The sequence below is a fragment of the Dipodomys merriami genome, unplaced genomic scaffold, assembly GCF_024711535.1.
Source record: "Dipodomys merriami isolate MVZ:Mamm:240054 unplaced genomic scaffold, mDipMer1.0.p SCAF_421, whole genome shotgun sequence".
Lineage (NCBI taxonomy): Eukaryota > Metazoa > Chordata > Mammalia > Rodentia > Heteromyidae > Dipodomys > Dipodomys merriami.
The window spans coordinates 282,535-293,809 of NW_027205838.1; the positions used below are offsets into that span (position 1 = coordinate 282,535).

Consider the following 11,275-nt stretch of genomic DNA (forward strand, 5'->3'; position numbering starts at 1 on the left):
TCACCATCTGGGACCCCAGGCAGCAGTGGAAGCCATGGAGAGCGTTAGAGCACAAAAGGTCGTGGTCAAGAGTGAGCGTTGGATGCCAGGAGGCCGGGCTGGGCTGAGTCAGGGAGACAGAGACACAGTGGCACGTCTGGGTCCCAGGGCCCCAGCAGGAGGGAAGATGGTACACTTGGGGGGCACGGCCAGGTCTCTAAGCAAGCAGGAATGGTACCCCCCCATACACATCTCAGCCAAAGCCATAGAAGCTGGACAGTGGGAATCAAGGAGCTGAGAGCCGGGGTTCCCACACCCCACAATGGGAGCTCACCACCTCCCTCGCGAGCTTCTGGCCACCCAAGGCTCTGAAAAGCCCCTCTTGTGGCTCCTGAGGGGCCTCAAGATTTCCTAGGAAAGTATAATTCACAGTAGCTGTGGACTGCCTCACTCCCCCCTGCAGTGGCCTGCTGGACCTCCACGGCCAGTCTTTCCTGTGACTCTGCCTAGACGAAGTCAAGATAGGCCATCCACCTCCTGGTCTTCAGGAGAGAGGCGAGGGGCCTGGCTTCTTGTCATTTTTACCTCTGACACACAGAGTCACACAAGCAGGTGCATCCCAAAGAGAAATGTTTATTCCAAACCAGGCATCGTAGCACCCGCCTGTAATCCCCACCATCAGGAGGACCGTGGGTGTGAGGCCAGCCTGGGCTATCTAAAGAGACTCTCAAAACGAGAAGCCAGGCTCCAGGGGCTCACACCTGTAATCCTGGCTACCCCGGAGGCTGAGATCTGAGGACTGAGAGCCAAAGCCAGCCCAGGCAGGGAAATCCGTGCGACGTTTATCTCCAATTAACCAACAAAAAGCTGGTGTGGAGCTGTGGCTCAAGTGGTAAAGCGCTAGCCTTGGGCAGAAGATCTCAGGGACAGGACCCAGGGTCTGAGTGCAAGCCCCAGGACCGGGGTGGCCCGTGCGTGTACACACACACACACACACACACCTGACACAAGAAGATAAAGCCCTCTTCTTTGAAGCTGTGTCCGCCCGGGTTCCCACTAGTCCCGGCTTGGAGCAGGACCCCTCAGCCGCCCCGCTGCCCTGACCTCTCCCCTGCCCCCGGGGGTGTGGGCGGGGCTCGAGGCCCCGCCCCCGGCCATTGATTGACGGACGGATGGATCCCCCACGCTGGGATGTCCCGGGGCGCTGCCCAGGGACCCCCGCGTCTCAGAGGAGGAGGCAGGAGGTGAGGAGGTGAGGTTTTGCGGGGAGGGGGGGGGGGTCTGGGGCCGTCCCCCTCCCCCCATTCCCGCAGTCGGGGGTCGGTGACCTTGGGCGGGGCGGGGCGGGGCGGAGCGCGGCGGGGGCGGGGCTGCGCGGGGGCGTGGTCGGCGCGGGGGCGGGGCCTGCGCGGGCGTGACGGCGGCGGCGGCGGCGGCGGCGGCGGCGGCGGCGGGCGGGGGGCGCCGCGGAGCCGAGCGGACACCGAACGCATCCGAAGAAGAGGAGGAGGAGGAGGAGGAGAAGGAGGAGGAGCAGCGGCGGCGGCGGCCAGGTAGGCGGCGGGGTCGGTGCTGGGCCCGCGCCCGGCCTCGCGGGCCTGCCCGGGCGCCCCTTCCCCCCCCCCGGCCGACCCCCGCTGCGGGCCCGCCCCCCCCGGGGCTGACCCGGGCTGTCCCCTCGGGGGGCTCCCTCCGCGCGCCATCTGCGGTGCCCACCCTCCCGACCCCGGGCCGATGGAGCCCCTCGCCCCGCTCAGGACCCCCCCTCCGCCAAGGCCCTCCCTGAACCCCGGGAGGCCCGGCCGCGCCCCCTGCCCTCCCCCTGCCCCCCAGCCTTGCCGGGAGCACGCCCGTCCTGCGGGACCCCTCGCCGGTCAGGGACCCCCGCGGACGCCGCCCCCAGCGCCCCGGGCTCGGGCTTCCGTGCCCTGGCTGAGGTTGCTCCCACCTCCCGGGGCCCAGCCTGGCGCTCACTGGCCGGCGGACTCGGGGTCCCCGAGGCCTTCCGGGCCCGGGCTCTCAGGGTGCGCTGCCTGGCAGGGCCAGAGCCCCGGGGCCCTGCAGGCGCACAGGGTGGGATTCGAACCCTGCCCTGCCTTGTCACCTCCTCGCTCTATGACCTTGAGCCAACTCCTCCCACCCCCCCAAAAAAATTCAAGTTCAACGCCCAGGACCACTCCACCCCAGCGGGGCCAGAGGCCCATGACGGGGGCCACTGCGCCTGCGCTAGCTTACAAACTGAAGGTCCTCACGGTGGCTCCCAGGCCCCCGGGGGGGCCCCTCCCGGAGGACACCCCAGGGAGTGGAGGCTGTGGCTCACAGCACCCCCAGGGAGCCTGAATCCCCCCTTCAGCGACCTCGATCCCCAGGCTAGTGGTGACAGTTTCGATCTGCACACTGGTGTGCCCACTTTTGGGGTGACCCCCTGGGAAGTGCAGTGTTTGCAGAACTAGATGACTCCCCCCAGTACCCTCCAGCCGCCTTCTGGGGTGCAGAGCATGCAGCCGCACACCTTCCTGCCAGTCACAGAGTTAGTGCTCAGCTCCTACAACTTTGCCTGTCTCTGGAGCGTGGGTGTCCGCTTGTCCCTTTCAACCCTTTTCTTTTATGCCAGTCCTGAGTTTTGAACTCAGGGCCTGGGTGCTATCCCTTAGCTTTGTTGCTCAAGGCTGGCGCTCTACCACTTGAGCCACAGCGCCACACCTGTTTTTTTTTTGGTAGTTCATTGGAGATAAGTTTCTCAGACCTTTCTGCCCAGGCTGGCTTTGAACCACAATCCTCAGTTTTCAGCCTCTTTCCTGAGTAGTTGGGATTACAGGCGTGAGCCACTGGTGCCAGCCTCTCCCCCGGCCTTTGATCATGGTTGCCTTTGATCATCCATCCTTACCCCCCATCCCCCAACGGAGCCCTAGGGGTTGTAATAATAACTGTTCCTCGCTATCTACCGGGCTCCTCCGTGCCAGGCCCTGTCTACGGTGCGTATCACAGCTTCCAGCTTCCTCACAAGCTGGGCGTGTGAACAAAACTGACTTGAATCTGCTTATTCCGGTTCCTACTGCAGTTTCACACGGCAGGGTCCTGCCCGCTTCTGAGGTCACCTTTCCCCCCTGTGACCCAGGGTCAGGACTTGCCCATAGTGCCTGGGAGGGAGGCAGGGAAAGCTTAGAAACAGATTCCTTGTCTCCACCTCTGCCTAGATGTATTTGCCTTCCTATGCCCCTTCCCTACAGTTCTTCCCCTCCCATTTCCAGCCCTTCAGGAATCTGTGTGCTGTGTGACCTTCTGAGATTGCTAGACCTCTCTGAGCACAAAAGAGAAGAGGACTCTCTCCTTCTCATAAAGCATGTCCAGAGAGCAGGTGGCCAGAATGGGCCTCACCGTGCAATGAGGAGCTTTATCTTTAGCTTCAAGCTTTTGGGTTTTGTTTGTTTGTTTGTTGTTGTTCTTGTGCTTGGTCTACGAGTTCCTGTCTCCCTCAGGGATGGGGGGAGCGGGTGGGGAGATGACACTCTAGGAGATGAAGGACGTGGTTGGCAGCCATGCAGTGTAGATGCCAAGGGCTGGGGCTCCTGTTCCATGCCGTTAGGGGAGCTGGAACCCTGAAGTCTGCATTTGAAACCCTCTTCCTCCCTCTCCTGTACTGCCAGGGTTCAGATGCTCAGGCCATCAAGGTGATTTGCTGAGCTGGTCACACTACACAGGTGCCGAGCAGTGCCTGGTTCTCATAAACCAGATAGGGACGAGGGGAAGGGGGGGGGGGGGAGAAATGGCCCAGCTGGTATGGGAGGGGGCGGGGAGGGCTCAGGTACTCAAGCACCCCTCCCAAGCCTCTTCCCACTCCCAGTACCCTTGGGGAAGAAGGCCCCAGATTTTGTTAGAAGCTAAGCCAAAAGGGGCTGGCACCCAGCCCGCCTGTGAGACAGAAGTGCTAAGTCAGCCCGGCCTTCCAGAAGGGCCTTCTAGGACACCTCCTCCTAGGAGCCCCCCCCCCCCGCCCCATTTCTGCATCCCAGTCCCCTGGCAAGCTAGGCGGCCTCTGACCATTGTCTCTGCACAGGGTTCACCTGGGGTTCTTAGCAGCTAGCCCCCCCAACCCCCTCGCGGTGCCCACTCGGCCTCAGGAAGATGCCGGAGCAGAGCAACGATTACCGCGTGGTGGTGTTCGGCGCGGGCGGCGTCGGGAAGAGCTCACTGGTCCTGCGCTTTGTGAAGGGCACGTTCCGGGACACGTACATCCCCACGATCGAGGACACCTACCGGCAGGTGATCAGCTGCGACAAGAGCGTGTGCACGCTCCAGATCACAGACACCACGGGCAGCCACCAGTTCCCCGCCATGCAGCGGCTGTCCATCTCCAAGGGCCACGCCTTCATCCTGGTCTTTTCCGTGACCAGCAAGCAGTCGCTGGAGGAGCTGAGCCCCATCTACCAGCTCATCGTGCAGATCAAGGGCAGCGTGGAGGACATCCCCGTGATGCTGGTGGGCAACAAGTGTGACGAGACGCAGAGGGAGGTGGATACCCGCGAGGCTCAGGCCCTGGCGCAGCAGTGGAAGTGCGCCTTCATGGAGACGTCGGCCAAGATGAACTACAACGTGAAGGAGCTCTTTCAGGAGCTGCTCACGCTCGAGACCCGTCGCAGCATGAGCCTCAACATCGACGGCAAGCGCTCCAGCAAGCAGAAGAGGGCCGATCGCATCCGGGGCAAGTGCAGCCTCATGTGAGCCCCGAGGCCCGCCCACCGCCGCCGCCGTCATCATTGTCATCGACATCTCCTCGGCCTCCGCTGCCTCCTCTTCCTCTTTCTGAGTCCTCCCTAATCCATGTCTTCCTCCATGTTTCCCTCCTCCCCCCCACGGGCTTCCTCCCTCTTCCTCTTTCTTCCAGGTCTTCTTCATCTTCCTCTTTCTTTCCTTTTCCTTTTTCTTTTTTTTTGTTGGTCATGGGGCTTGAACTCTGGGCCTGAGCGCTGTCCCTCAGCTCTTCAGTTTAAGGTGAAAGCTCTGCCCTTTGAGCCACAGCGCCACTTCTGGTTTTCTGGTGTTTGTTTGTTTGTTTAATTGGAGATAAGAGTTTCACAGCCTTTCCTGCCTGGACTGGCTTTGAACTGCAATCCTCAGATCTCAGCCTCCTGAGTAGCTAGGATTATAGGTATGAGCCACCATACCTGGCTTTTCTTTTCTTTTCTCTCCTTTCCTGTCTCCCTCCCTCCTACCTTCCCTCCCTCCTTTCTTTCCCTCTCTCCTTCCTTCCTTTTTTCCTTCTCTCCCTCCTCTCCTTCCTTCTTTCTTTTCTTTTTGTTGGTGTGCTGGTCCTGGGGTTTGAACTCAGGGCCTGGGCCCTGTCCCTGAGTTAGTGCTCTACCACTTTGAGCCACAGCTCTATTTCTGCTTTTTGGTGGTTCATTGGGCTCACAGACTTTTCCTGCCCAGATCCTCAGCTCTCAGCCTCCCGAGTAGCTAGGATTACAGGCGTGAGCCACTATTGCCTGGCTTTTTCATCTTCCTCCTTGATCTACATCCTCCTCCTCCTCTTCCTCTCTCCTTCCTATTTCTCTTCCTTCCCTCCTTCCTTGTCCCACACCCTAGCTGGCCTGGGGCAGGGATGGGGCCCCCATCTGCCTCCTCCTCACTAGGACACCCATCTGTTCCCTCCCACACCTTTCTGTCACCCCCTGTTCTGTCTGTACCCCACCCCTGAGTGCTGGAGGTAGGCCTAGGCCCCTTTGCCTGCAGATAGGAAATGAAATGGGGAGCCATCCAAAGGAGCTGGAACTGGGACTAGACAGGCAGGCCTTCCTTCAGCTCAGCCCCTGTCCCCCCCCCCCCCCGCCATCCATCTGCCCCTCCACCACATTGGATCACTGTGACCTTGGGGGGCTGGGGGAGGTGAAATGCACAGCGACCTCAAAGTCTCTTCTTCCTGTCTTCTCTTCACTCTGGGACACACGTCCACCCATCCCTCATCCTTTGTGACCTCTGACCTGTGCTCCCCCCACCCCAGGTCCCAGAGCACCCCTTTCACCCCATCTGCACACTCGGGGTGGAGGAGCCCCATGGGATGGGCCTCAGGCCACCAGGCAATCACCAAGGGCCTGCAGCAGCCTGGGCCAGCCATCCGTCCCAGCCCCGGCCAGCGCACAGCCACCACAGGAGCCTGGGACTGGCCGGGTTGGCTCCTCCGAGGAGGCAAGAGTGGGGGGCAACCCTCCACGGACCCCCGGCACCCTTTCCACCCAGGATCGCCCCTCTGTGGAGACAGAGACACTGGCCTGACAGCAAGTCATCGCCAAACCCCTCGGTGGGGACCTCAGGGTGCTTGGTCAGGGGGGCGGGGTGCAGGGCCTGGCCATACGTAAAGCAAACATGCATTGGGGGGGCAGGGATGGGAGTGGGCACTAGCAGGCCCCGGAGACAGACTGTCCCAGGCTTGAGTACCTGTAGCAGTGAAATTTGGGGGACCGGGCACACCCATGAACCCAAGGGTGTGCGAAGGTGGGTGTGAGCGTGGCATGACTTGGTGTGCGTGGGTGCGTGTGTCTATCTGTCTGTCCACAGATGTTAGGCTTTTATGCCGGTCTGGACAGAAGGAGGACGTAGGGCATTGTCCTGGTGGGGAGTGTGGCGGCATGTATTGCTGGCTATCAGCAGGGCCAGGTGTGTCTGAACTGTAGCTCTGTGCCCATTCCAGGCTGTGGCCCGCTAACTCATGGCTCAAAATCTGTATCAGTCAGCTAGTGCTGCGTAAGGAGTGATTGCCAATGTAGCACTGGTATGACACCCTGTAGGTGTATTATCTTGGAGGTTCTGGGGAGGCCAGAGGCCGAGGTGGGCCCTGATCTGGACTCTTGTAGGCTGTGATCACAGTGCTGGCTGGGCTGGGGTCTTCCCCTGGAGAAGCAACAGTGGGGAACCTGCTTCCAGCTCCAGCTACTGTGCCTTGTGGATGCCACACGGAAGACCTGAGCCCCTTACCGGCTGGCTGTGGCCTTGGGGCCTCCTGTGGTTTCTGGCCATGGGGACTTCTCCATAGTGGGGCTGGAAACATGGCAAGAGAGAGAGAAAGGACCCTTATAAGGGCGAATGTCCATGTTCTGGAGGGTGAAGAGGCTGTGTGTGCGCATGCCTGTGTGCACTTGTGTGCATGCCCTGGTCTCATGGAGGTGGGGCACTGTCTCTGAGTGTAGCTGACCCCCTTGTCTTTTAGCCAATCTGGAGGACCCAGCAGCTGGTGACCCCTCCCCCCCCACAAACCCACTGCCCCCAAGTGGCTCCTGGCTGGACAGGGGCTGCAGCCCTTACTCAGGGACACACCCTGATAGCACAATCTCCCGGGGGAGGGGGAACCCCTGGCCTCCCCAGGGTCTCCCCTGTTCCAGCCTGCCCGACCCTGGTGGGGGCAGGGAGGGCGGTGTGAGGAGGGCCCGGAGCCTGCCCCGGCTGCTGGCCGTGACACCTGGACATCCCTGGTGCTGGGGACCCTGCCAGGCCACACTTGTGGTGACCCCTGTCCCACTTTTCCCCACCCCGCATGTGGGAGCCCCCCAACCCTGCTGTGGGGTCCATGTAGCATTCGCTCTAGACATAGTCTTCCTGCAATAAAGATGTGGATCCTGCCTTCCCCAGCAGTGTCCCAATCCTTCTTTGGGGAGAGGGTGGTGCTAGTCCTGCAAAGGATGGCGGGAGGTGAGGGGGAGGGGAGTGGATGTGGAGCAGGGGGAGGGAGGGGAAGAAAAGGAGGGGGGAGGAGGGAGGAAGAGAGTGGAGTAGAAGGCAGGTGCTCCACTGAATTTAAGGGGCAAGGGATGCTGACCACCAGTGGCTCCCACCTGTCATCCTAGCTACTCAGGAGGCTGAGATCTGAGGATCGTGGTTCAAAGTCAGCCTGGGCAGGAAAGGCCGTGAGACGCTTAACCTCCAACCAACACAGTGGCGCTGTGGTTCATGTGGTAGAGCACTAGCCTTGAGCAAAAGGAGCCCAGGGACAGCATCCAGGCCAGAGTTTAAGCCCTAGGACTAGGAGAAAAAAATGAAGTGAGTCAGGCATGATAGTACACACACCTGTAATCCTGGCTATTTGGGAGCTGGAGATAACAATGTAGTTAAAGCCATCCCAGGCAAAAGTTAGTAAACATCTGTAGTATAAACAGGCTGGGCATGGTGACACCACGGTGTGGTGGTCTCAGTCATGTGGGAGGTGGAGGATCACTGTCCAAAGCCAGAGCAACAAAGGCTTTGGTTCACACAGATTTGATTGTAAAAGCCCAAACTGGAAACAACAAAGTTGGTCTTCATTACATAGGTGGATGTTTAAACAAACTGGTCTATTCACATCATGGAATTGAGGCAATCAAAAGGAGAAGTCTGAGCCGGGCGCCGGTGGCTCACGCCTGTCATCCTAGCTACTCAGGAGGCTGAGATGTGAGGATCACAGTTCAAAGCCAGCCCAAGCAGGAAAGTCCATGAGACTCTTTTTTTTTTTTTTTTTTTTTTTTGGTCAGTCGTGGGGCCTGAACTCTGGGCCTGGTCCTGTCCCTCAGCTCTTCAGCTCAAGGCTGTCACTCTACCACTTGAGCCACAGTGCCACTTCCGGCTTTCTTTCTTTTTGCTTATGTGGTGCTGAGGAATCGAACCCAGGGCCTCAGGCATGCAAGGCAAGCACTCTACCAATGAGCCACCTTCCCAGCCTCTGTGAGACTCTTATCTCCAATAAACCACTAGAAAACCGGAGTGGCACTGTGGCTCAAGTGGTAGAGCGCTCGCCTTGAGCTGAAGAGCGCGGGGACAGCGCCCAGGCCCAGAGTTCAAACCCCACAACTGACCAAAAAAAAAAAAAAAGGAGAAGTCTGGGTACATAGCTCAGTGGTAGAGTGCATACAAAAAGGCTCTGGGTTCAATCCTGACATAAACAAAGAAGCAAAATGTTGATAGAAGCCACAACTTCAGCACCATCTCCAAGTAATGATATGAGCTGGAAATATATAAGCCAATAGACAAAGCTGACATCCTTTATAACCATTGATCTTTTCTTTGGGGATGGGGTCCTCTCCCCATCCCCTCCACTCCCATCACCGCTCCCCTGTGGAGTGCTGGGATTACAGGCAGGTGCCACTAGGCCTGACTGCCTATACAGCATTCAGGAATGACACATATGGAGACCCTGATTGGCCACGTCTGCTGGGAAGCAGGCATGACCACAAAGGCAGCTGGAGGGATCCTCCTGGTGGTAGAAACGTGTTATAGCCAGGTGCTTGTCCTGGCTGACATTGTATGGGACAGAGGTCCTCATAGCCCGGAACTGAGAGAGCAAACACAAGCTTCCTCTCTATTAATTCTGCATGACTGTGTCCTGATCTCAAGCTAAAAATAATATCATTTAAAAATAGTAGCCGGCGCCAGGCGCCAGTAGCTCATGCTTGTAATCCTAGCTTTTTAGGAGGCTGAGTTCTGAGGATTGAAGTTAGAAGCCAATCTAGACAAGGCAAGTCTGTCCAATTAATCTCCAGTTAATCTGCAAAAATCCAGTAGTGGAGTCGTGGCTCAAGTGGTAGAGCACCAGCCTTGAGTGAACACACACACACACACACACACACTCAAAATATTGAGTAGACTTTTAATTTTATGCTCGGCTAGAATTTAAGTTTTTAATTTTAAAAACTGACAAATTAGGCTATAGGTCAATTTAACAATTTATAGACAGGTGCCGTTGGCTCATGCCTGTCATCCTAGCTACTCAGAAGGCTGAGATCTGAGGATCATGGTTCAAAGCCAGGCAGGAAAGGCTGTGAAACTTTTTTTTTTTTTTGGTCAGTCGTGGGGCTTGAACTCTGGGCCTGAGGGCTGTCCCTCCGCTCTTCAGCTCAAGGCTGGAGCTCTACCACTTGAGCTACAGCATCACTTCCAGTTTTCTGGTGGTTTATTGGAGATAAGAGTTTCACGGACTTTCCTGCCCAGGCTGCTTTGAACCGCGATCCTCAGATCTAAGCCTCCTGAGTAGCTAGGATGACAGGTGTGAGCCCCCGGCACCCAGCTCTGTGAAACTCTTATCACCAATAAACCACCAACTGGAAGTGGAGCCGTGGCTCAAGTGGTAGAGCACTCGCCTTGAGCTGAAGAGCTGATGGATAGCTCTCAGGCCCAAAGTTCAAGCTCCATGACCGACAAAACAACCAAACCCTTAAATTCTGCTGGGTGTTGACGGCTCATGCCTATAATTGTAGCTACTCAGGAGGCTGAGGATTGGGGTTTGAAGCCAACCTGGGCAGAAAAGTCCATGAGACACACCTTCAATTAAACACAACACATGCACGTGCACACACACACACACACACACACACACACACACACACAGAGCCAGAAGTGGAGCTGTGGCTCAAGTGATTGAGCGCCAGTCTTGAGCTAGCTCAGAGACAGGACCTAGCCTCTGAGTTTAAGCCTCAGTGTTTGTACCTACCCCCCCCCCAATACCCTAAATTCAGGGTCTGGATCAGATGTCCTCTTCCCCTTCACCCAGCCTGTGCTGGCTTCAGCCTCACCTCAGTGATGTGTTCTCAGTCACTACATCCGGTAACTTCAGGAAAATTCTAGGTATTCTGATTTTTCAAGAACACCTGGAAATCAAACTTTCTTTGGGGGAAACATTCAGATTCATTTTTTCTTCTTTTTCTGAGCCAGGTAGGCCAGGCTGGCCTAGAACTTGAGGACTGGGAAGACAGCATAACCACCATGCTTGGCTCATTAACAAGGAATTGAAAAAATGGTAGACTTTTGGATCCCATTTCACTGGTAGTCTGCCATCTTTGTTTAGACTTCTCATGAGGGATGTGGGCTGGGGGCAGGGGCTATCCAGGGGGACAGACAGACAGGGAGGGAAACACCCACACCCAGGGGCCTCATTTTCCCTATACCCAGAGTCAGAGACAGCTGGGGGCTAGCAGAAGGAAAGAGAGGCTCCTTCCGGGGTGACAGGTGCCTTGGGGAGCCTGTTAGCTTGGGATCACAGAACACCAGTGTGGGAGCAAGTTTAGTCACTTGACTACGATGGCTGCTTTCTCCTTCCTAGCTAAGACTCCGTTCAGGACTGCACACTGCTTTCAGAGACACTCTGTCGCCCCATAGTACAGCAGGACTGGTTAAAAATGCAGGTGCCAGGGCCAGGCATGGTAGCGCATGCCTGTCATCCTGACTGCTCAGGAGTTGGAGATCTGGAGGATGTAGGCTGGGGCCAACGGGGTGGGGGGGGTGGGGGGGTGGGGGGGTGGGGGGGTGGGGGAGGTGGGGGGTGGGGGTGGTGGGTGGG

The 11,275-nt window shown here is 57.8% G+C and overlaps 1 protein-coding gene across 1 annotated transcript; it reads left to right on the top strand.

Annotated features, from left to right (window-relative positions):
* The first annotated feature begins 1,442 nt into the window (after positions 1 to 1,442).
* On the top strand, positions 1,443 to 7,564 carry LOC138807583 (GTP-binding protein Di-Ras1). Its single transcript, XM_069993360.1, has 2 exons — positions 1,443 to 1,532; positions 4,037 to 7,564. Exon 2 carries the CDS (start codon positions 4,105 to 4,107, stop codon positions 4,699 to 4,701), a length of 597 nt encoding a protein of 198 aa, XP_069849461.1. The 5' UTR covers positions 1,443 to 1,532; positions 4,037 to 4,104; the 3' UTR covers positions 4,702 to 7,564.
* Positions 7,565 to 11,275: the final 3,711 nt, after the last annotated feature.

What these genes read in the sequence shown, in the direction of transcription:
- LOC138807583 (XM_069993360.1), top strand. Translation starts at nt 4,105, where the DNA reads ATGCCGGAGCAGAGCAACGATTACCGCGTGGTGGTGTTCGGCGCGGGC.